The 26,789-nt window shown below is 36.4% G+C and overlaps 1 protein-coding gene across 7 annotated transcripts in view; it reads right to left on the bottom strand.

The window, feature by feature from the left end:
- CNOT4 (CCR4-NOT transcription complex subunit 4) overlaps positions 1–26,789 on the bottom strand; it is a 141,952-nt gene that overhangs the window by 50,320 nt on the left and 64,843 nt on the right. For 4 of the 7 annotated variants that reach the window (XM_057730942.1, XM_057730945.1, XM_057730947.1 and 1 more), the window contains exons 3-7: positions 15,210–15,407; positions 6,764–6,850; positions 5,909–6,010; positions 5,042–5,167; positions 2,125–2,258 (exon numbers count right to left, since the gene is read on the bottom strand). In XM_057730942.1, the coding sequence (XP_057586925.1) occupies positions 2,125–2,258; positions 5,042–5,167; positions 5,909–6,010; positions 6,764–6,850; positions 15,210–15,407 (647 nt within the window). The remainder of the gene's footprint in view (positions 1–2,124; positions 2,259–5,041; positions 5,168–5,908; positions 6,011–6,763; positions 6,851–15,209; positions 15,408–26,789) is intronic. The other 3 variants (XM_057730944.1, XM_057730946.1, XM_057730948.1) reach the window with 1 other exon arrangement.

Here is a 26,789-nt window from a genome sequence, read left to right as displayed (position 1 = left end):
AGCTAGTCTATATACTGCACAGAATACACTTAAATTACACCACTAAACATGGCAAAGAGATATGAATTAACAATGCAGATGAAGTTCACTATATTAATCAAAAGATTTTTTTGTTTATCAAATTGGTAAATATGCAGCAAAAAAATACTCAATTCAAGGAAACAGGTACTCACAATCATTGACTCAGCGGTTCTAAGAGCATCAAAACTATAACCAAATGTTTACATGAAAGAAATGTTCATCACAGTGTTATAAATAATAGCACCAAAATGAAAGTAAGATAATATACATCAGCAGGAGATTGGTTTAATAAATTGAAATACTCACATATAATGGAATACTACACAGTCATAAAAAAATTATGTTTGCATAGCATGGGAAAATATTCATAATAAAGGGTATTAAGTTTTAAAACGTAACAAACCAATGTATTTTGTGTGTACATACATTAACAGGAAGGAAAAGGACTACAGGGAAACATACACTGCAAGGAAGATACATCAACTCATTTTCAGCAAAAAGTCTGAGTACTGAGGTCACATACAATATTTACATTCTTCTTTATGCTTTTGTATATTTTTCAGATTTCCCTCAAGAGAAACATTACTTTTATATTCAGGGAATAACAAATGTCACAAAGATATACTCTAAATTTTACATTTCTGCTCTGAATTCTCTAGGGGCTATAAACCCAGAATATGACTTTAATTAGAATGACAACACTTTTAATGGGAATAAAGATGTGTATTTAAAAGCATCTGAAATAAATTTTTACCACAATAACCCCATTCTTATATAACGCACTACAGAGTTTAGCAGTCAGTGAGGTAAATAATAGCATAGATTCATAATAAACATATGGGACGGGTACAAAACGATCAATGGAAAGGGTCAAAGCTTACCAACCCAAAAAGATTTTAGACTTAGCTTTTATTCTTAGCTTTGATAAAACAGATTTCACATAGTTTATTATATAGTAATTTTATATTTTGCTCTATGGCCTCTTATGTATTTATATACACATGTACATATGTGTGTGCAAATAAACAGGAAGCATTTAAATTTGAATTGCCTTTATAAATAATCTTTACTATCAAAGTGAATAAACTTAACAAGGACTTCAAGAATTTAAATACAAGAATAAGTTTTGAAGAAACTGACTCTGACAACAATCCATGTAGTTATTATTAGCTATGCTTAAAAAGCGGCCCTTACATTATTTTAGTGCTAAGTAGACATGGGACTACAATGGGACTATGTAATACCCAGACATTTAAAACATCACTTAAACAAATTTAACTTTGGAATAAAATTTTTTAAAAAGAAAATCGACCTACTTAAATTAATTACAGCTATTACCTTAAATGAATTCACTTTACAAAAGTTAGACTTACCAAATTAAAAAAAAAACAAGATCCTAACACATCAAACTTAAGGTACATTCAGAATAAAGTATAACCCCCAAATTATTGTTTTTATTAATCATACCATTTTCTGACAGACCACAACCAAATACAATCCAAGATGTGAAGATCACCATATCAGAATGAGGCTCAATACATAAAATTATAAATTTGTTTAAACATCAACAGAATATAAGTCTATGCAAAAACAAGTTGTCTCCAAGATGAATAAGATCTGAATAGGGGATACCCTCTTCACTCAAAGGACATAAGACTTTGGTGATTCCTGAGGCTAGAAAACCATAAATACTCGTATCCCCAACACAAGATGCTTCAGGTAAGTCCCACTGTCCCTGTTACAGCATTTTCCCCCTCATTACATCAGGAGGGAAACCCCAATTAGGTGACAAGAGCCTTTTAATAACCCACATATCTTAACTTCCTTTTTACCAAGGAGAGTGTTCCCGGGGCTCAGGGTAGTCTGCAAAGCAATGCAAAGGGGAAGCATCAAGAGGCTCATCTGAAGTATTACCAGGGAGCAGCAGGCAGCAAATATTTAAACCCAGAAATTGTGATTCAACATTTCCTACATAGCACAACAATTCTGCACAAACGACAGACACTGTCAAGAGGGATCCTGCCTGAAAAAGACGTAGAATGAAAAGAGAAGATCGACAGACATGAAGGTAAGTTATTTGATTACACTAATAACGGTACTTACGTATCATACCTCTGCAGTGGTGTCACTTTGTTCTTATTCTTATCAACTGAACCCGTAGACAGTTGAAGAAAATTGGGGTTTAATTTATATAATTCTTGAAGTAGCTTCTGTTCATATTCTTGGTGTTTACCCGCCTAGTGGAAGAAGAAATTAAAACTGCAGTGGGACTCACAAAGTGGCTGCTATAAAATGCTGATGTATTTTCTGAATTATTAAAGCTATCCTAAATAAAACACGTAAGGATATGTCATGGTGTCAGAGAAACCTGTGAGGAAGATGTCACAGAACTTCTAGACCAAGGAAAGTTATTCCAACAAAACTAAATGAGACATATTCCATTAATTAAGGCATTTAATCAACCACTTTATGTGGAGAAAAGCATATTAATAGACAACATTTTTGCTGGCTTAAAAAACTAGAGGGGCCCTTTGAAACTTCCCCATCTTTCACATAAGAATTAAGTCTTCTTCTGAAGATGAACGAAAAATCAGCCTCTCTTTTTAGAAGAGATTAACAGTATAGGTAACACAGAGATGAAGAATTTTACCATATTTTTCATTATCCTAACACTAACACATTAATTTGTTCTTATATAAAAATGAATATATTCTAAACTTTAGAACAGAGAATGGCAATTTAGAGCCAGCTACTTTGTTTTTATAAATAAAGTTTTACTGGAACAGCCATGCTCATTCATTCACATGTTATCTATGACCTCTTTCATGCTACAACAGCAAAGCTGAGTAGCTGTTACACAGATCATGTGCCCAGAAAACCTAAAACATTTACTAGCTGGCCCTTTACAGAAAAATTTTGCCAATCTCTGCTCTGTACACAACAAAGACAGCTCTCTATTTACTGGAGTTGATAGCTGTCTATCAGAAGACAGTGTCACAAACGTGATGGAAGAAATCAGACCGAGACTGACTGTGGAAACTAGGCACATACAAAAATAAATCACCACGAAATTACTCTGAGTAACTTTTTACTATTTGTATGTATAACGACAATGACATTTTTACTTACCTTCAGAGTTGTTAATTACTTTAAAAATGTGGTCTAAATAGATGTTACGTGGAAACCAAAGCCAGAATGATACAGATCAAAACAAAAACAAAACAATAAAAACAGGGCACTATCATCTAATTGAGCACAACTGTATCATATATAATACTGCACAACGCATTGTTCCCTGTTCTGAGAGGGCTCTTGCCTGTTCATCTGGGTCTACAAATATTTCATATGGTACTAAATTCTGAGTAACGCAGTAACAAGGAATGATCTGAGTCTTGCCATGATATAATTTGCTCGTTTCCTTTCTACATTGAGGAAGTGTTTTAATGAGGAAACTCCTTTTCAAAGTAATTTTAAACTCAGATAAAGAAAAGCAAGATGAATGCAGGACAACAACATGAAATGAATTTTAAATTGTTAAGAAAAAACACAGTTTAGATGTGGGTTTTACACTTTTAAAACATAAGAAGCCCTGAAAATTCTTTCTGCAAACAATACTTCAGGAAATATTATGGCTTTTGTTAACCACAAAGAGCTTAAACTGGTATTCAAATGATTTAACAGGGGCAGTTCATAGAGACAGGTTAGATTCCATTACAAATAAATTCCAAGGGACTGTCCATCCATTTGCTTTTACTGTTCAATAATACTTAAGTGAGATCAACTGGGGCTTAGAAATTCCTTGACAGAGATTTTCATTGTAATAGTACCCATAAGTAAAGCATAGTTCCCACTAGTCAAAATTCAGCATGCAATGGGTTCAACCTTTGACTTCATCCAAGAAAGTTTCATCCAAAAGAAGAAAAAAAATCAGGAAGCACTTATTGGACATGCAAGAAATAAGTAAGTCACCCGTCTCCATTAAATATCACAGAGAAGTTAACACTGTTTTTAGATTATAAAGACAATACAAACTGTCAAGAAATTCCAATGTATTTATCATAATGGGATTTAATGTGTAGTTACTCCAAGTCAAAAAAGCTAATATTTCATTTCATTAACAATCTGCTCTGAAAGGAGCCCCTCCTAGACTGCCTCTAGTTTGACCTGGAGAATGATGGGCCACAATCAATGCCCCTCACCTTCTAAATGAGAAGTATTCCTGCAAAAGCCCACAGCAAGGGCTTCCTAGGTGGCGCAGTGGTTAAGAATCCGCCTGCAAATGCAGAGGTCACGGGTTCGATCCCAGCTCCAGGAAGATCCCACATGCCGCGGAGCAACTAAGCCCGTGTGCCAAAAAAAAAGCCCACAGCAACAATCTGAGGTCCTCACCTCTAATAGGCAAGTGCAGCATTGCGCTTTGGCATAATCCTCATTAACTATGCTGTATGGTCAACATTTTTACTTGTAATCATGTTTATACTACAAATTGAAAGGAGACAGGAGAACAGGAAATGTAAAAACACAGGATCATAAGCCTTCAATTCACCCTTCACAGGACACTGACTCAGTGGATACTTTCAAGGGAGGAATCATTTTATAAAAATGTTATCTTTTCAGCAATATTTAATAGAGTATTGTTTTCTTGCATGCTCTGTTAAGAGGTGGGGGTGGGGAGGACCTCATAATTACAATATCTATCCCACTTAGCTTTCATTTTGCTGATATTCCCCCTAAAGTAGCATTTACCAAAATGCTTTCCTTGATCAATTAAGTCCTGGTTCTACATTCCCCTTGGGGGCAGGGGGGATGGACCTATTTATCTTCATTAATCAAGCATTTTCAAATTTAGTGGACCACAGACCCATTTTTATTGTAACAATATCCTACAGAATTGCTATTCCATGGAACACTACATATTTGGAAAATGCTACTTTAAAGTAATACCAGTTTAAAGAAAAAATACTTATAAAGAAAAATACTTCCTTTTCTGCAAAGTTGATAATTCACATTACTTTACTACCTGCATTTCCTCTTTTGTGAAGCTGGCTGCCTCGTCCCCCAATTCATGTAGGTACATGCAGTCAGGCTTTGGACACTGCATATTCTTTAAGAAGTAACTGCAGTATTTTGTTGTACCTAAAGATGCCTGAAGGAAGGAGGGAAGAGGGAAGAAAACCCAAAATGTTAACTGACACCACAATGAGAATTTCCATATTTAGTGCTTTCAATTTACCTAAAATGAGGCATAGACACAACAAAGCAAAGTATGGCTGTGAATGCTAGAGAACTAAACTATTACTAGCAGGATTTATTAAAGATGATGATCATTCGAAAGAACTAAAAAAGAAATCTCAGTCTATGGTTTCCAGAGCTTGAGTACCCAAATCATTTCCCTAGAGATCAGAAGAGTAGAAAGACAAAATCTGTTCCATGTTTTAAGTGGTTAGGCACATAAGGCAAATTCCTTTTTCTGATTATGCCATCCTTCTTCCATTTACTTAAAGCACTGCTTGGTGGGACCCTTCACTGAACTGATTAAAGCCCAAATATTTAAGGACAACAAATCAGAACCATTATCTATTTCTGACAAGAAGAATAATAAATCCATTTTCACAAAATAAAATATGTATAAATATAAGGAGATTATTTTAAGATTATCCCCTAATAATAAATGTGTTTACTTCTACCTGGTAAAACAGGACCCTACATAGGTCAGTTATAAACAAACTAGCTGTCATAGGTTGGAATGGATGGCTACGAAGCAATCTTCAAATAAGATTCCCTTCACATAATATGTAAAACCTGTGCTCTTCTCTACTTACATGTTATCCCTTCCCCCTTTAAAAAAAACAAAACAAAACAAAAAACAACAAGAGGACCACATTACCTTAAGTGTTCTGCCATCTACCACCACATTGTTGACACACTGTATGGCTCTGAGAGCATCTTCTGACCGGATATAGGTTACATAAGCACTGGCACTTGGACCCTAAAGTGAAAACCCACCCATATTAGTATCAAATTCAACAAAAACTTAACAAAAAAAATTATCTTGCAACCTACCTAAGGAATTCTAAAGGCCTTTACTACTATTATCATTAATAATAATGACAATGATTAGAAGTAGTAGTAGCTTTTATTAAACCACATACTAGCTCATCTTAAGGCAATCATACTTGAATTTTATCTGATTTTAAGTAGACTAAAATATATATAAATAAGATATTATCTTTGGCTTGGCATTTATTTTTTTAAAAAGTCATCTGACAGGCTCGTCAAAGTCACAATAAACAAACTTTGAAAGTTAGATTTAAAAAAATAAGATTTGAAGACACTGTGTCAAACTATGTTCTCCCCAAAATAAATGCAATCTATGAGTATTCTATCTGCTAATAACAGCATAACAAAGATGCTCCATTAAGTTCACAATATCTGAAAATATTAACTAGAAATCATTATATAATTTAACTGCCTGATAATAGACTCAACTCCCCCTCCCCTTCAAACTATCACTAAATCTTTGTTTTGCTATTTCTGCCTTATTACTATCAATTCATTGTTAAGTCCTGAAAAGGTCAAATAAGCACCAAAAATTCCCCCACCCCACCAACAGAGGTCACTACACTGCTTAAATCCTTGACCCTCAAGCTTTCTAATCACAGAAAGCAAGTTTTCCTTCTGAACAGCCCAGGTCAAGCCCAGACCATAGGGAAGAAAGGCAAAAATCCCTATAATTAGTTACCTGTGAGCCTGCATATGATGTGCTATTATTGATGACAACTTTATGTATTTTACCAAACTTCCCAAAATATTCTGGTCGTTTTAAAACCTATAAAAGAAGAAGAAATAAGGTATAAACTGTCCCCATTTCATCAACTTTATCCTTACAATGGGGACATTCACCATCCCTCTTCAGTGAAAATAAAATTTTTAAAGTATTCTAATGAATGTGATTATTTCCTAATTACAATTTGCGTGATTAACCTATAGGAAATCATCAACAAAGTCTAAAAGCTATTCTTTACTGACCCACTGAATAGAAACTGAGACTAAGTTTGGTATTATCTACTACATTCTAACATCTACACCAATGATCTATGGGATCTTAGCTTCACAGTATTTTTAAACACAAAACAAATCGAATATCTTAACCACATTTTCATTAACAGATGATCATTATAAGAAAATAATTCTCAGAACAATGACCAAGATTATGTATTAAACAAATACTGGGTGGGTCAAAAAGTGCCTTCGGTTTTTTAAGCAAAAATAAAAGACACATTTTTCACTTTCACCAAGAACTTCATTGAAGAATGCATTTACCCTTTTGTTCTGCTACCTTCTGCCATTTTTCAGGCAACTTCATAATTCCATCTTCCCAAAACTTTTTATCTTTTTGAGCAAAGACTGTTCCAGGTGTCTTTTACAGTCTTCTAGGGAAATGAATTTTTTTCCATTAAGAGAATTTTGTAAAGACTGAAATCAGTGGAAATCCAAAGGTGCAAAGTCTGGTGAATACAATGGATGAATCAGAACTTCCCAGCCAAGCTGTAACAGCTTTTGCCTGGTCATCAAAGAAACATGTGGTCTTGCATTACCCTGATGGAAGATTATGTGTTTTCTGTTGACTAATTTTGGAATGCTTTTCATCGAGTGCTGCTTTCAGTTGGTCTAACTGGGAGCAGTACTTGTTGGAATTAATCATTTCGTTTTCCGAAAGGAGCTCATAATAGAGGACTCTCTTGTGATCCCACCATGTACACATCACCTTCTTTGGATGAAGACCCACCTTTGGTGTGGTGGATGGTGATTCATTTCGTTTGCCCCACAATCTCTTCCGTTCCACACTGTTGTACAGTATCTACTTTTCATTGCCCGTCACAATTTGTTTTAAAAACAACATTTTGATTACGTTTCTGTAGAGAACTGAATGCGGAAATATGGTCAAGAAGGTTTTTTTCGCTTAACTTATGTGGAACCCAAACATCAAAGGAATTCACACAACCAAGCTGGTGCAAATGATTTTCAACACTTGATTTGGATATTTTGAGTATGGTGGGTATCTCCCGCGTGGTATAATGCTGACTGTTTTCAATTATTGTTTCGATTTGATCGCTATCAACTTCAACTGGTCTACCCCGACTGTAGAGCATCGTCCAGCGAGAAATCTCCAGCACGAGAAATCTCCAGCACGAAACTTCGCAAACTGCTTTTGACACGTTCAATCAGTCACGGCACCTTCTCCATATATCGCACAAATCTTTTTGTGTGTTTCAGTTGTGTTTTTCACCTTTCTTGAAGTAATAAAGCATAATATGCCAAAAATGTTCCTTTTTTTGTCCATCTTCAATATTAAAATGGCTACACAAAAATTCATCAATTCTGATGTCTTTTTTTAAATGCATGCTGACATGACAGCTGTCACAAACAATCTAACAAAACAGTTTTGAATGAAGTTAAAGACAACTAAGCGCTACTAGAACCATCTTACGGAAAAAACCGAACGAACCTTTTGGCTCAACCAACATAAACTCAAGAACAGACACCAGTAGAGACACTCTTTACTCATAAATCTATTGTATATAATATTTTATATATCATATTAAAGCACTGATTGTAAGCTATGAATCCCAAACACGGTAACAAAAGTATTCTTCAAACTTCTATGATTTATAACTTATTACTCTGTGTGTGTCAATAAATTTTCCTTCCGTCACTTCCACCATTTCTCAACTGTCTCCTGTTTGTTTTCCTGATAAATAATGAATGTGAGGTGATGGATGAAAATAAACTAGGGAAACAAATTTATACAATTTTTTCTCTATTGCCTGGTTACTTTTTGGTGGTCATTCTCCCTCATATTTGTGTCATCTCCTTTACTATGTGATCACTATATGCATTCATTTAGCGTCTCTTACAAACTTACTTAACCTTGGCTAAATGGATACAAAAATCTCTCCCATGATTTGCAACTACCTCAAAATTAAATTTTGTTCTTTCCCTAGAATTTACCTATAGACCTACTGTTCCTACAGTCTCTCCAAATAGCAGGCCCTCTCTCAATGAAAGCTTTCTGCACATATCTGTTCAAGTGTGTGCAAAAAAGTACCCTCTCCAAATACTCCTATTTGATAATATTCTCACATACTTACAACTTAGCTAATAAGTTCTGCATCTGACAGAACCAAAGCTTTGTGAAACAGTCTTTGGTTGGGGTGTCATTAATTCAACAGTTTTCAGCTTAATATAATTTTTTTCCCTTATTTTATTTTAGGTTTTAATAAGTATAGAGTTATTATGTTTTCTACAGCCAATTTTAATGGATTAGAAGGTGAAGTGACTACATTGGCTTTCAATCTTTTTTCCACCCAAATCCCCTGAGGGATATGATGGTAAGAGCGGCAAAGGCAATCACTCTTGGGTTGTTCACAGAAAAGTCTTAGAATAGAGGGTTAGGGAAGAGTATATCTTGAAAAGTTTTCTGGCCAGTGCAGTATAGAACTGCATCCAATATTTCAACTGGATGCATAGCCAGGCAGCAAAAGGCCTCAGCCAAAATACCTGCCTCGAAGGATTCAGGCTGGTCACAAATTGTGCTGCATCAGCATCTCACATCATATCCAAGTTTACGGCAGTAGTTCTCAATGAAGGCAGAATTGAGGGATGCTGGAACGTTTTGGAACTCTGTGGGAGCTTTTATTGGGGGAGGTTGTTAAAGTAACTGGGAGACACTATTGGTGTTTAGTGGACAGGAGCCAGGGATAGCTTACAGCACTCAGGCTAGCCCTGCATCACAAAGAATAGTCCTGCACAACTTTTGAATGTTCTACAACATTCATCTAGCTGAGAGGCCTGTTTATAATTAAGTGAACCTAGAAACAAATTATAAACATAAAGGTAGTTCCCCACAGTTTTGACATATGTTGAATTTAAAAGCAAATAGTGTGTAATTAAGGGACAACTGCAGGTGCCTTGTTTGAAATTTTACTAAGAATTGTTTCAGAAAAATCACATCATTGGCACTTCATGATACCTGAGCTGCCAGCACCATACACCTCTAACAATCTGCATTTGTAGCTGTCATATTCACAGCGATTCTACAAACAGATGCAAGCACCTATTTTATAACACACTGGAAAAAAAGTACTTTACAAACATATATACATATACAAATCACTTGAGGATCTAGTTAAAATACATATTTCAGATTCTGAGAGTCTGCATAATAAGTTCCCAGGTGATACTAATGCTACCAGCCCAGAGGCCACACCTTGAGTAGCAAGGTTCTAGAGTAGAGGTATCCAAGTGTTTACATGTAGAAATAATCATTTTACAATTTTTAATCTCTCCATTTTTTCAAATTATGTAGCTACATAGACAGATTATATTATCAAAAAGTCATTTCATAAAACTTAAAGGGTGTTATAAAATATTAGTTTAAAAAAAGTGGGTACTGGAAAAGGTTAAAGGCTGGCTCATGGAAATAAATTCTGGTTAATATTTGAGTAACACCTTCATAACAACATAAAAATGATATATAATTACACTGAGCAGCCAGAATAATATTTTCAAAGCACAGATTTAGCCATGTCATTCTGTTCTTAAGAACAGTCAATATCTTCCCATTGCCTTTAAGATAAAGAGCAAACTCCTTAGCGTGTTTTAAAAGCCCTTCATTATCCCTTACCACTTACCTCGTCAGCCTCGTCTCTCACCATTTCACTCATTTTCCAGCCAAACAAATCATTTGCAGACCAAGCTCTTTCTCTTCCAGAAGCATTTGTATAATTCCTGTGCCTGAAGCATTTTACCCCAATGATAGGAGGGGAGTATACACCTTCCCCGCAAGATCAGGTGCCATCTCTTGTTCCTCCACAGCACACAGCACTCCTCATAGTGTACTATTGCGTTTATAAATAAACAAGGGCTACCTTCTCATCGGCTTATGTTCAATGTCTTACACAGTGCCTGGCACACTCTAGGTACTCAATAAACGCTTACTGAAAAATTAAACTGTCTTAGCATTGAACAAAAAGAATAACGTGGATATAAAACACGGGTAGGCCTTAATGTATTAGAAAATGGTCTATGGCTGATGAGAAATGGCTTGCCCAGGCAAGGGAAATTCAAATAATTTAGACATTCCATATTAAGTCACACATTCCAGATTCTGTCTAAATATAAGTTAACTAGTAAAACAGTACTCTGGTAAATAAAAAAGGTATAAAGAGTGTGGGTAGTAGGCAGAAAACCCTGCATATCACCACATTACCCGTATATTCAGTGTCCTATATTTACATCACAGTGCGCCAACTTTAATACTAACTACTATATAAAAGGCCACATGATAGAATTACAAATGCCCAATGGCATACCTTATGTATAAAACGTCTTCCTACATATTCTTTGGGAACACAGTCAAGTGTTCATGAACATTACAGAGAAAATAAAAAACATGGTAAGCAGATGAAAGGATGAATGGATAAATGGATGGGTGGAGGAACCACAGACCAATCATAGCTGTAAAATACATAGGGATAGTAGCTCTAAGACCCGAGAGATGGGGGGATGGGGGTGGTTTCTAGCCCTGGCTCTGTTATGAAATAGCCATGTGATCCTAGGCAAGTCACTCAATTTCCCTGTGCCTCAGTTTCCCATTTGTAAAATGAAATGGTTGTATCTTTAAAGTCTTTCAGTTCCTCAAACAAGCTGCTCGTTCACACAATCACACACCTGAAACACCCTTGTCCTTATTCAATTCGGCTAATCCCTAGTCATTTTTAATCATCCTTTCCTCAGGGAGGCTTTTTGTGGATCTCTATACTAGCTAAATTCCCCACTGTTACATGTTCTCAAAAAGCCCTGTACTTCCCTGTTTATAAATGCTCATCACACTTACAAGTACTTAATTATATCTTCTCCACTGCCTGTAAGCTTATAAGGGTAAAGACTGTGTCTGGCTTGCTAAACCACTTCATCTCCAACATCAAAGTACCTAACAGACTGTATTTAAGAGTTAATTCAAGGGAATAAATGAATTAGGTTCCAACAAATCTAAATTTTTAGGCTTTAGGAGATGATTACCTCTAATCATTACCTGTAACTACCATATCTTGTAAGATAGTTTTTTTTCTATTGAGCGATAAATGAATACACTCAACTATCAACCTTGGTGTGAAGCTTTCAGAGGCACAAAAATTATTTTCAAAATAAGCTTTAAATTTTCCTAAATGTTCCTGTTTTGGTAATCAGAGTTCAGTCAAATATCAAATTGTTCATCATCCAAAAATAAGTAAATCATAGGCATCTTCTTTGACTCAAAAGTTACCCTAACAATTTGAAACTTTCAGTTTTCTAATGACTCTGACTTTAAGTTTTTCAACCTGAAAGGGTTAGACAGTTACATTAAGAAAATTTTTAAAGATATTATTTAGAAGTAGTAGGATTTAATAACTAAAGCACTAATCTCTGGTCTTCCTAGGCTTTCAAGAGAAAAAAAAGAGAAACCAACATTTAAGGAAATTCACTGTCCTCTCACCAAGCAGCAAGATTTCAAAAGTATAAAATCAGAACAGTGATTTTTTAGGTATATTTAGACTCACGATAAAGTATTTTCTCTCACTAGTCACCCCTAGATTAATTTCTTTCTGTGTAACAGTTCTTCAGGTTAATCTTACTGATGTCATGTTATTCAAAATGAAAATACAAAATCTCTGTACATAAGTAAAAACAAACCACAGATTCTAAAGAAGAGGCAGGAAACCTATAATCCAAACATCAAACTGAGACTATGGCTTAATTTTATCTAGCCTTTGGGTGCTGCTCCGTATGCCTCCAGTATCACAGGTGACTGGATTTTGTATTAACCAAGTCAAGAACATCCATATCCAAGAGTTGTCAAATCAAAATAAAAGTCCCATTAATTTACGGGAGTAGCAGGGAGTTACCTGGTAGCCTAATGGTTAGGATTCTGAGCTTTCACTGCCATAACCTGGGTTCAATCCCTGATCAGAGAACTGAGATCCCACAAGCTATGTGGCGGGCAGGGGTGGGGGTGGGGGTAAGATATTAGTAGGAATAAACAGAGGTAGGCAGAAAAAAACTTGCAGAGGGGACTTCCTAGGTGGAGCAGTGGTTAAGAATCCACCAATGCAGGGGACATGGGTTTGATCCCTGCTCCAGGAAGATCCCACACGCTGCAGAGCAACTAAGCCCGTGTGCCACAACTACTGAGCCTGTGCTCTAGAGCTCCGTGAGCCACAACTATTGAGCCCATGTGCTGTAATTACTGAAGCCTGCATGCCTAGAGCCTGTGCTCCACAACAAGAGAAGCCACCACAATGAGGAGCCCGCACACCACAATGTAGAGTAGCCCCCGTTCGCCGCAAGTAGAGAAAGCCCGTGTGCAGCAATGTAGCCCCAACACAGCCAATAAATAAATAAATAAATTTATTTTAAAAAAAAAAACTTACAGAGGCAAGAAATGCTCTCCGGTTAGAAAAAAAAAAGTAATGTTGAAAGAGGGAAACAGAAGCATTGGTACAAAGCTGTGGCGGTGTTCAAGTGTGAAGTGGGATTCTGTCTGTCTGGGGAGTTAAGTATTAGATTTACGAAAAAGGGAGAACTGGCTGCTGAGGTTAAGTCACAGGCCTAAAATGAGCTCTCTCTTATCATCTCTTATTAAAGAAGTCTTCTCCAGTATGAACTCTAAACCCACCCCTCTGGCTTTGGAAAGAATCTCATCTCCAGAATATCATGTAGCTTACTAATGTCAGCATCCCTGGACCTACATCCTAGTTAATTCTTGAGCTGCCTCCACACTTATTACCAATGATAGAGCCTTCTTAGTAAGGTCACCCTGATTTTTTCCTCTATTGATCATGAAGCCCTTCACAGACTCAATACATAGTAAACTAATCAGCAATAAATATTATTTATTCTCTCTAAACTGATTTTTTTAAAAACTCTTTATTGGAGTATAATTGCTTTACACTGTTGTGCCAGTTTTTGCTGTACAACAAAGTGAATCAGCTGTATTTATACATATATCCCCATATCCCCTCCCTCCCACGACTCCCTCCCACCCTCCCTATCCCACCTAAGTCATAACCCATCATCGAGTTGATCTCCCTGTCTAAACTGATCTTTACAAAATCAAATTTTAGACTCCTTAAGTTTCCTCCTTTGGGGGCTTTTACCCCACTTAGCCAAGTTCAAAGATTCCCACCTCCCCAAGCATACTCACTATAATCCTCCCTCTGATTGCTACCATCATGAGCATTACTTCAAACCTTTCTCAAGGAGTACTTCTGACAGATCCCTCAAAGTCAGCTCTCTTCAACTTAAGGAAACATTCTGGCTGCCAATCAGTTTCTATCTGCCTTCCCAACAATCTAGTCAGCACCTCCTGTTATATCAGAAACTAAAAATTAGCAGATGTGCATCCAACGGGCATCAAGGAAAGTAATGAGTTCAACATTATTCTAATACAGCTGGTAAAGGAAGGAGAGAAAGAGTTAAGTAATAAAGAAAAGGGTTAAGACCTCCCCTGCCTCGAACAAATGACAAAGAACCTGGTCCACTGTTCCCTTCATCAAAGTCTCCCTCTTTCCCCAAAACTGGCTTAAAATGAATGAGTAAAGAATGATGATACAGTATGGTATAAAGAAGGATGATATACAGTACAGACAGAACAACGATAGAACAGTGATATACTGTATCAACAGCTCTATCACTGTTCTATAACCAAGGTTCACTACTTGGGCACAATTTAAAAAAAAAAACACAGATCTCTGGTGGGTTTATGAAACTGCATCTCCACTGTTTGTCCTTAACACAGCTACAGATAAGAGGAAAGAAACAAGAGTAGTCATGTCACGTTAGCCTTAAGAGCAAGAAGAACCACTACCCAACTTTCACAGATTATTAGCCCTAAAGGGGACTTTAGAGATCTAGTTCAACTGCCTAGTTTTACAACTTAAGAAAATGAGCCAAGAAAGATTAAGACACTTGCCTAACATCACAACTGGTCATTGGTTTCTTTGTGATTATTAAAAAATCATTTTCCATTTTCTCCTAAGTTTTAATATTTTCACGTAAATTCTGCAGTTAGGCAGGGCCTGCTATTATTTCCAAATAAACAAAAAGAAAAAATGCCAAGTTGAGAAAGAAAAGAGAAGACGACTTACCTCCGGGTCTGCTAGGCGCTGAGACAGACCTACAACAAAGACGAGGTTTTTTTGTACAACACGTACACTAGCCAAATGTTTGCGATTTTCTGATATTTTCTGTTTTCTCTCATTTTGTTTTTGTTTTTTCTCATTCTTTATCCTTTGCAGTTCTTCCTGGGAGAGTGGTTTATAAACTGCTGGGTCTTCTGGATATGGCTGTAGACATAAAACAAACATATACATTAGCATTAAATAAAGAGAAAACTGTACGAATAACAATTATCAAAGTCTAGATAATGTGTATGCAGTTATTTGTTACATCCCCGTTTTTCTGAATCTTTTCATTTTTTATTTAACAAAAAAATATTATACAAAATTGTTTTTTAAATACAATTTAACCCACTTTTAGTGCTGAAACTTAAAACATCACCAAAGCTTCTATTTTTTTTTTTAACAACTTTTTTTTAAATTAATTTATTTATTTATTGGCTGTGTTGGGTCTTCGTTGCTGCACACGGGCTTTTTCTAGTTGCTGCAAGAGGGGGCTACTCTTCGTGGTGGTGCATGGACTCCTCATTGCCGTGGCTTCTCTTGTTGTGAAGCACAGGCTCTAAGCACGTGGGCTTCATTAGTTGCAGCACACAGGTTTAATAGTTGTGGCTCACAGGCTCTAAAGCGCAGGCTCGGTAGCTGTGGCTCACGAGCTTAACTGCTCCGTGGTATGTGGGATCTTCCTGGAGCAGGGATCGAACCCGTGTCTTCTGCATTGGCAGGCGGATTCTTAACCACTGCATCACCTAGGAAGCCCAAAACATCACCAAAGGTTCTAAAATTAAAGAAACAATCTTGGTATTCCCTACAATGCCTAGCACACAGTTTACAGGAAAATTAAGCTTCTAAGGTTCCGTGTAAGATGCAAAGAGTGTAAGTTCTCTCATCTAAATATGGTTTTATGTATTACAATCAACAAATATTTAATGAAAACATACTATGTGCTTGAAGATTAATGAAGTACTTATTCTTTAATATATTCCCAGTCTAAAGACACAGAGAGCAAATAAACAACAATAGATAGTCTGGACCAGCGTTATGAATTTAGCTTCAACACATTATGCGGCCTTAGGCAAGTCAATTAAACTCTATGCCTCCGTATCCTCATAAGTAAAATGAAAATCTTAAAGGCTGGCATAAAAATAACACTCATAAAGTAATTATTGTAACTGGCTCACAATAACCCCCTTGATAAATACTAGTAATTGCACCGTTGTAATGTTTTCTTCTCTCATCATTACAATTTTGTTTTCATTCCTACTGCTAATGCCAAGACTACTGACGGCCTGAATAAGAGCTGTGGACTAACACTGCCTGGCTTTGAATCTTAGATTATTCTGTACTGAGAGACCTTGGCAAAGTTAAGTAATCTCTCTGTCTCAGTCTTCTCTTCCATAAAATGGGAATCACAGTACTTTATTCAGATGGTTTCTGTGAGAATTAAGAAAGACAGCACACTTATAAAGTGATTAAAATTGTGTCCTGCACAGGAGCACTCAGTAAGTCAGTTATTATTACAGATGGTTGTCCCTATCTGCAGGTTCCACATCCTCAGATTCAACCAACAGTGGACTGAAAATATTTGAGGGAAAAAAATTCCACAAAGTTCCAAAAACCAAAAGTTGAATTTGCCATGCACCCAACAACTGTTTACATAGCATTTACATTGTATTTACAACTATTTATATAGCATTTACATTGTATTAGATGTTATATATAATCTATATGTAATCTAGAGATGATTTAAAGTATACAGGAGGGGGACTTCCCTGGTGGCGCAGTGGTTAAGAAACTGCCTGCCAATACAGGGTATACGGGTTCATTATACAGGTTCAATCCCTGGACCGGGAAGATCCCACATGTAACGGAGCAACTAAGCCCGCAAGCCACAACTGATGACACCCTGCACCTAGAGCCCCTGCTCTTGTTGCTCCACAACAAGAGAAGCCCCTACAATGAGAAGCCTGTGCACCACAACGGAGAGTTGCCCCTGCTCTTCACAATTAGAGAAAGCCCGTGCACAGCAACGAAGACTCAACGCAGCCAACATAAATAAATTAAAAAATAACAGTAATAAAGTATATGGGAGGATGTGCATAAGTTATACCAAATACTATGCCATTTTATGTAGGGGACCTGAGCATCCACAGATCTTGGTATCTAGAGGGGTGGGGTGGGGTTGGGGGTGGGGGTGTTCCTGGAAACAATCCCCTGCAGACACCGAGGGACAACTGTACTACTAACAGAAGGCAGTTAATAATAAATGGCAGGTGGAACACACTAAACAGTAACATCTAAAGCTAAATGTGAAGAGATCCCAGAAATGGGAAATTGTGCTTATCAGAACACCAGAAGTGGGGATTAACAGAAATGCTGCCATCAAGAAAAAAAGTGGGAATGAGGAAGAAAGGAGAGAGTATCCACAAGCATGAAAGCTTGCATGCCTTTAACATAAAGTTACTTTCATCTTTTCATATATATGTTTAAAACAATGAATTAAAAAAACAAATAAACACCCTCCAATCTGTGAGCACACTTTGATTAATGCTGAAGGCAATTAAGAAAGTGAGATTTCCTTTTATGTTCCTCAACTTCTACTAGTAATAGCATAAAGTCTCCAAAAATCCTGTTCTTAAATATTCAGGCATAACTCTTAGTGGTCCTGCAGGATATAATAAGCACCCATACCATTCAATTCCCACACTAAAAAATTTGAATCTTTTCGCTAATTGGTCCTACTTGGCATACTCCAATTTACTAGTGAGTGGGAGGCATAGAAAACAGCTGACTCAGTAATTTACCTGAATTCTGAATGACCTGAGGGCTTTCTCCATGATCAAATATAAAGTTTGTGCTACACATTTTAGGAGATCAATAAATATTTACCACATTAATTCCAAGATACTCTCTAGAATTAGAAATTTAGCACTGCTAATTTTCTTTTTTAAAAAAACTTATTTCAAAGTGTTCTTACATTTTGAGGAACCAAATGGTTAAAGATCTACTACAATAAATTCAATTATTTAATCAATGATGTAACCTTCCCCATTTAAATTTTTCCTCTCTCTTCTCCACTCACCCTTCTGTACCTACATAATCTCCTTTCAAATCTTAATCTGCCTGGATGATTTTTAATTCCATGAAGCTATTTAAAGCTATACAGGCACAAGTATAAAAATGAACTACATACAAACCAATTAAAATGCCTTTCCACAAGATCATTAAAATTTTTCATCTGCACATGGAAAAGCTATTTTCTACTACAGGATTTCTGGGTAGCTCCTTTCGGAGTATTTATCATTAAGTCTATTTGAAAACTGTTGCCCTTCACTAACATCTATAGTGGTGATAATCCACTCTCTGAGTGGATCAAGCATATAGATTGTTCCCAGTTCCATTTCAAAGTCTGGTCCATGCACTGCATTTTACCTGTCCATGATAAGAAAAGTATAAAAACTGAAAAAAAGCATTTGGAAACTTTTATAGCAACTTAAATTAACACTACCACAACATTAAGTACATCATCAGTGAGCTCTGAAGAATAAGGTATTTATCAGTGTGGTTGTTATCGAACTTAGGTGGGAAATCATGTGACACAAACTGGGTACTAGGCATGCTTAATAGGGCCCTGTATCAGTCCCCAACAGACTGTGCAGGGTGCGGGGGTGGTAGGATACAAAGCTGGCTGGAGAGAGTCTGAGAAACACTGACAGATTTGACAAGCACTCAGGTTTTTTTCTTTGCTAACAATCTCCGACATTATAAAATCCTGATAAAAGATGATGCAAAGTAATATAAACACAAAAAATGCATAAACACCCCCCCCCCCAAAATGCAGAATGACAACTGCCAAAAATCAGGTTACAGCATCAATTCTCATCAAATATATTATTAACTCACCACCATGTTGAGTATATAACACTGGTTATCCCAGTCTTTTTCTATGTTATTCCAAGTTTTTCTATGGAAATATACTTCCATCAGGCTTCAAAGTCAACTTTATTTGAATATTTATGTAGCAATATGTATTGTTACATAATGATACATGACACATACCAATACAGAAAGCTACCAATACAGGAGAACAAGACAGATTAATTTACTATGATTTATCCTCCAAATATCTCTTATTCCAACAACTTAAAGGAGGTTATAAATACCAGCTGTTTAATCTTAACATATTTGTGAAGCTGCAGCTCTATTGTTAGAAAGGTTAAATAAATTTTTCTAGTTTTTCTAGACAACAGAAATTTACTAATTTAACCTAAACCCAAATTAAAAACATACAAAATCTTATTAGTCTTGTCTAAAGCTTTCACAAAAAGTTGGAAAAGCATGCATTCCATGATGGTTCCTCCACCACACACACACCACCATAAATACCAACTCTACAAATCTAATAATGGAAAGTTAGTAAGCTAATACAATAAGATGAGGAAGGGAGGTAGATTAAAGACGGGAGATGAAAACAATCTGAATAACTGCAGAAAGAGATTGTGACCCACAAAACTAGCAACACTACTAAAAATCAATATAAAGAAAAATACATGTGGTCTACTTTTTGACTGAAACACATATGTTTAACCTAATTTTCTAGGAATATACGATCAAACAAAAACTTACAAGTAAAAATTTTTTCTTTAAAGGTACTACTGAAGGTTACAAATTAGTGCTAAATAGGACACCTATGGAGAAGCATTTTTAATGTGTAAAATATTTCTAACAGTGTTAATCTGTCAACAAACTGCCAAACTACTAATTAACATTATAGTCTCTATCTCTGAAATATATAAACAGTTCATCCAGCTCAATATCAAAAAAACAAACAACCCAAGCAAAAACTGGGCAGAAGACCTAAATAGGCATTTCTCCAAAGAAGACATACAGATGGCCAAGAGGCACATGAAAAGCTGCTCAACATCACTAATTATTAGAGAAATGCAAATCAAAACTATAATGAGGTATCACCTCACACCAGTTAGAATGGGCACCATCAGAAAATCTACAAACAGTAAACGCTGGAGAGGGTGTGGAGAAAAGGGAACCCTCTTGCACTGTTGGTAGGAATGTAAATGGATACAGCCACTATGGAGAACAGAATGGAGGTTCCTTGCAAAACTAAAAATAGAGTTACCACATGACCCAGCAATCCGACTACTGGGCATATACCCAGAGAACACCATCATTCAAAAAGACACATGCACTCCAATGTTCATTGCAGCACTATTTAGAATAGCCAGGACATGGAAGCAACCTAAATGTCCATCAACAGATGAATGGATAAAAAAGATGCAGTACATATATACAATGGAATAGTACTCAGCTGTAAAAAGGAATGAAACTGGGACATTTGTAGAAACATGTATGGACCCAGAGACTGTCATACAGAGTGAAGTGAGTTAGAAAGAGAAAAACAAATATCGTATATTAACACATATATGTGGACTACAGAAAAATGGTACAAATCAACCGGTTTGCAAGGCAGAAATAGAGATACAGATGTAGAGAACAAACATATGGACACCAAGTGGGGAAAGCGGGGAGGGTTGGGGGGGGAATGAATTGGGAGATTGGGATACAAAACTGTACATCCTAAATATATGCAGTCTATTGTCTGTTAACTCTATTTCAATAAAAGTTCTTTAAAAAAAGATTATAGTCTCTAATGTAATACTTAATTCCTTTCATATGTGTACTTATGTTTCCACTTTTATTCCTAATTTACCTGTGTATTTACATGTGTCTTTTGTTTTACTTTGTGATCAGACTTACTGGGACTTTGATTATTTTATTGGCTGTTTCAAAGAACCAGCTCCAACCTTTATGGAAATACTTTTTTCCTATTTCACTAAATTCTACTTAATCCCTACTTTCCAATGTCACAATGTTTACTTTTTCTGGTTTCTTAACCTGGTTCACTGATTTTTGTTCTTCATTTTCTAATAAATGCATTTACAGCTTTATCTCTTCCTTTTGCTAAAGACAATGAAAAATACTGTATAAAACTTTTTTTCTAACCAACACCTTAAAAACAATAATGATCTGCAGTTGGGGAAGTCCCAAGACAATTTTTGGATAACATTAAAACCCAGAGAGGTAAGTGGAAAGTGTGAGTTACAACAAATGGGAGAGAGGAACAAATGGGGAAAGAGGGACAGCATTCAAAGTCCAAGGCCAACCCAAGGTGAGGAGTTTTGGGGGAGATCACTCCCATGTTAATCTGAAACCCAGCCCACCCCAAAGGGCTCATTTTGTCTCAGGGTTAAGTACAAACTACACAGAGGTCAGAACAAGTTAAGAAAAAAAGGGTGTAGAAGAAAACCATCCTAAAAAGAAGTTGAAACCAACCCCAGGGAAGATGTGCACCCTGGAGAACAAAAGATCTTCATGGTTGGCCAGAGAAAAGACCTTTACACTTAAGGCGTCCCTAATGGCACGCTAATGGCAATGTTTACAGGATCCAGCAGAAGCCAAATCGAAGCCTCTCTATAGGAGGGCAAATTCATCCTGGGCCTTGGAAAACCCTACAAATAATTCAATGACAACCCACGAAGCAGATATAGACAACAAATCACATAAAGAAATAAAACAACATGAACAACAACCAGCAAAAACATCCCTCACAGACTTCAGCTACTGGAATTATTGGACAGATCCTAAAACAATAATGCTTATCTGTTTAAACAAATTTAGACAAACTTGAAAATATCTATAGGGTATAAAAAGCTTTTTAAGTTCTTTTGATATACCTTATATTATAATTTTTCTACCACATTTAAAATATCAGTAAAAAAAATTGTAGAACTGCTGGGCAATTTGCACACAGATCAAAGGATATGAATTTCTTGGTCAGTCATTTTGAAATAGGCAGTAGAAGTTTGGGATATTTTATGTATTACAGATTTGTATAGCTTTTACAAAGAGCCATTTTTTAAAAATTTACCACCACTTATGCAGATAAGGAAACTACACACAGAGGCATTGTATATCAGTTAAATTTTGCTGTATAACAATTAAAAAAAAAAGTCACTGGCCAAAAAAAAAAAAAAAAACCAAGTATCAAAATGAAACATTACTTCTAGAAATGGAAAACATAGCAGCAAAATTTAAAAACTCATTAGACTACGGGCCTCGTAGATGGTGCAGTGGTTAAGGATCCACCTGCCAATGCAGGGGACCCAGGTTCAATCCCTGCTCCAGGAAGATCCCACATGCCGTGAAGCAACTAAGTCTGTGCGCCACAACTATTGAGCCTGTGCTTTACAGCCCGTGAGCCACAACTACTGAGCCCATGTGCTGCAACTACTAAAGCCCACATGCCTAGAGCCCATGCTCCATAACAAGAGAAGCCACAGCAATGAGGAGCCCACACACCATAACGAATAGTAGCCCCCACTCACCGCAACTAAAGAAAGCCCATGCACAGCAACAAATTTAATTAATTAAGAAAAAAACTCATTAGACTAGACAAAAAAAATTCTGATTGATCAGAAGAAATCATCCATTAATGCATTAAAAGAAAAAAAAAGAAACAGAGAAGAGATTAAAATACATGGCAGATAGTGAAAAGATGTGGAAAATATTTAATCAGAGTCCCAGAAAGAAAGAGAATAAAGGCAATAGCTGAAGAGTAATAGCTTAATTTTTTCCAGAACTAATGAAATTCATCAAGTCCACAGATTCAAGAAGCCCTACAAACCCCAAGCAGAATAAATAGAAATACACAAGTGAGTTCTACTTTTTGGAACTGATTAATATTTCCACTGTGGCTTAACAGTCAATTTTCGTGCCCACTACACCTGTATTTTAAAGTTTTGTACAAATTTATCTATACAAAGTTCTGTGCATGCACACACACGTTTGCTAATTGTGTTAATCAAATTTTCCATTTTGTTTTTATTGTGTACTTCATATATTTCTAAAATACAGAGAATAGAAGTCTCTCCGTTATGAACGTGAGTGCAGTTTCTCCTGGTACTGACATCAGCTCAATATACTTCAAAGCACTACTAAGTAAAGAGAAGTTTCATGACTTTAGAGGACCTTTCATCAATAAGAAAAATATCCTCTTTATTTTTTTTAAATGTGTTTGATCTTGAATTTGATTGTGCCTAACTAATATCAGTACTATCATACTTTCTTTCCTATGATTTCCATTTGCCCACTTTATCTTTTTTCCCCTAGTTTCACTGATACTTTTCTTATGTGTTCCTAGTCAAACAGTTCTACAAGGTTTATTAGAAAAAAGAGCAGTCCCCCATATCCTTCCTCCTCCTCAACAGCTGCCTCTCTCTAAAAATAATCTGATTGTTCTTTTAGATGATTCTTTTGTCATTTACTATCACATCATTAAATAACAGGCTTGTATTGCTACTTTCTGATTTTTCATTATTAAATATTATTACATTATGCAAATTGAAAATTTAGCTTTCTTTCAGCCAGCCTAACCATACATTCCAAGCCCACTTTCTAACCTTTCATCCTAATTTTGGTTGGGCCAATAGTCACAATTACATAATTATGAAGTTCAAATATTATTTATACACTTTTTTTTAAATAAATTTATTTATTTATTGGATTTATTTTTTATTGGCTGTGTTGGGTCTTCGTTGCTGCACGTGGGCTTTCTTCAGTTGCTGCGAGTGGGGGCTACTCTTCATTGTGGTGTGTGGGTTCCTCACTGTGGTGGCTTCTCTTGTGGAGCACAGGCTCTAGGCACGTGGGCTTCAGTAGTTGTGGCACATGGGCTCAATAGCTGTAGCTCATGGGCTCTAGAGCACAGGCTCAATACTTGTGGCACATGGGCTTAGTTGCTTCGTGGCATGTGGGATCTTCCTGGGGCAGGGATTGAACCCGTGTCCCCTGCATTGGCAGGCAGATTCTTAACCACTGCGCCACCTAGGAAGTCCCTATTTATACACTTCTACCTCCAGCCACAGCAGATTAGATAGTAACAGTCTAGGTCTACCAGCATAAACAACTAGAGAACTAGACAAAATATATGAAATAACTGTATTCAGACTTTGAACAACAGGCAATGAACAGCAGGTCTATGATCTCTGAAAGAAAAGAAGTAAGACAGAAGAAAACCATGAGTGTCCCAGTTTTCTCTTCTTCTGGCACTTATTGCACCCTGGCACTGGGTCCAATAGTCAGGAGCAGAGGAGGACAGTGCTCAAAATTTGAAGAGGTTGAAGCAACTAAAATTTATGGGGCAAAATACCACAAAGTAGGAACTAGTACAAAAAGAATTCCAGAAATCTACACAGAGGAATCCTGTGGCTGCCAGTTTTCATAACAGCCCTCCTGAAGACAACCTGATAGAGTGTCAACAATGAATTTAGGGAAGAAATAAAAAAGAACACTAGTCACAAGTACTCTTCTGGAATACAGAGGTGGAGAAAATTATTTCCTGAAACCAGTATTTCTTTGGTCCCAAATCTAAAAACAATATAAAAGAAAGCCACAGATAAACACCCCCTCTCACAACACAGATGCAAAACTCCTTCTGAAAAAATTAGCAAATTGGAAATAAAAAGGATAATACATCATGATCAAATGAGATTTACCCTTGGGAGGAAAGAATGATTTAAAAAAAATCAATGAAATCACTGTTTCTACAAAACAAAGGAGATAACACATAATCATCTCAACAGAAGCAGAAAAGGCACTGGAAAAATGCAAACCCACTCATGATAAAAACTCTCAGTAGTCAAAGAATAAAGGCAAACTTCCTCAACCTGATAAGAACCATCTACTAAAAAAAAAAAAACTGGTGACATACTTAATAGTGAAATGCTCGATGCCATCCCACTTAGATTGGGAACAAAGGTATGTGTTCATACCACTTTAATCATCCAAGGTTATGGTGTAGGGCTTACCCAGTGCAATGAGGTAAGAAAAGTAATTTAAAAAACATAAAAGTTGAAAAGAAATAAAACTGTCTTTATCCACAGAAGATGTGATCATCTGGTTAGAAAATCCTAATGAATCTATTCAATAAAAACCAATTATTCTACATAATGACAATGAACAATAAGAAAATGGAATTTTAAAAACAATATCATGTCCCAAAACTCAAAAAAAAAAAACAGGGGGACTTTCCTGGTGGTCCAGTGGTTGCGACTCCAAGCTTCCACGGCAGGGGGCACAGGTTTGATCCCTGGTCAGGGAGCTGGGATCCCACATGCCGTGTGGTGCGGCCAAAAAAAAAAAAAAGAAGAATTTCAAAAAAAGCCCCATAAAATATTTAAAGGCAAATATAACAAAACTTGCTGTACTACTCCACACACTGAAAACTACAGAACGCTGTTTTTGAAATGTTTAAAAACCTAGAAAAATGGAAAGATAAACCTTATTCATGAACTACATGAGTCAACATTTTTAAGATGTCATTCTTCCTCAAATTGACCTCTTTATTCAATGTAATCTCAATCAAAATTCCAGTAAGCTTTTTGTACAAAATGACTAATTAAGAAACTTACATGGAAAGGCTAATGTTCAGATACACAGAATAAATTCTAAAAAGAATAACAAAGTTGAAAGTTTTTACTTTAACAGATTTGAAGATTTAGAGTAATCAAGGCATTGACAAAAAGACAGACATAGGGCTTCCCTGGTGGTGCAGTGGTTAAGAATCTGCCTGCCAATGCAGGGGACATGGGTTCAATCCCTGGTCCAGGAAGATCCCACATGCCACAGAACAACTAAGCCCATGCACCACAACTACTAAGCCTGTGCTCTAGAGCCCTCGAGCCACAACTATTGAGCCCACATGCCACAACCACTGAAGCCCGCGTGCCTAGAGCCCATGCTCTGCAACAAGAGAAGCCACTGCAATGAGAAGCCTGAGCACCACAACGTAGAGTAGCCCCCGCTCGTCGCAACTAGAGAAAGCCTGCACGTAGCAACGAAGACCCAAAGCAGCCAATAAATAAATAAATAAATAAAGACATAATCATCAGTGGATGGAACACAGACTCTAGAAATAGAATGACACATTTATGAACAACTGATTTTCATGAAAGAGTCCAAAACAATTCAAAAGTAAAGGGATAGTCTTCTGTACAAAAGATGCAGTAACAACAGGATATCTGTATGGAAAAAAAATAAATTTCAACCACTACTTCATATCTGAGCCACAGCAGCATAATATAATTACTATTCCTTTTCTGTACAACTTTTTGTTTCCCCTAGAGTTAATAACTGTGTTTTGTCTAATTAGATCTCTGTGTTTATTACTAATGCAACCATCAAATTTCCTCCAATTGTTGAAATGGTTTCACAAGACACTTCTCTTTAAAAACACCAAATATTTTTTCATTTTGATCTTTCTGTAGAGATTCCCCTTGGAGCTTTCTGATTTGCCACAATCTGGATTAACTGCCCTCTATTGGGCACAGCTGTTATCTTTCCCCATCATTCAAGAAATCCCACTGCTTTCTGCCTATGGCTGGTTACCTATTTCCTCTATTCCCTGTATTTTTTTTTTCGCTCTTCTTCATTCCTTTACATCGATGGGGCATATCCTCTAGTAAATTCCTGGGA

This window comes from Hippopotamus amphibius, chromosome 4 (assembly GCF_030028045.1).
Source record: "Hippopotamus amphibius kiboko isolate mHipAmp2 chromosome 4, mHipAmp2.hap2, whole genome shotgun sequence".
Classification (NCBI taxonomy): domain Eukaryota; kingdom Metazoa; phylum Chordata; class Mammalia; order Artiodactyla; family Hippopotamidae; genus Hippopotamus; species Hippopotamus amphibius.
Note: the sequence above shows the minus strand (reverse complement) of the source record. Positions and strands in the feature narration are given on the sequence as shown.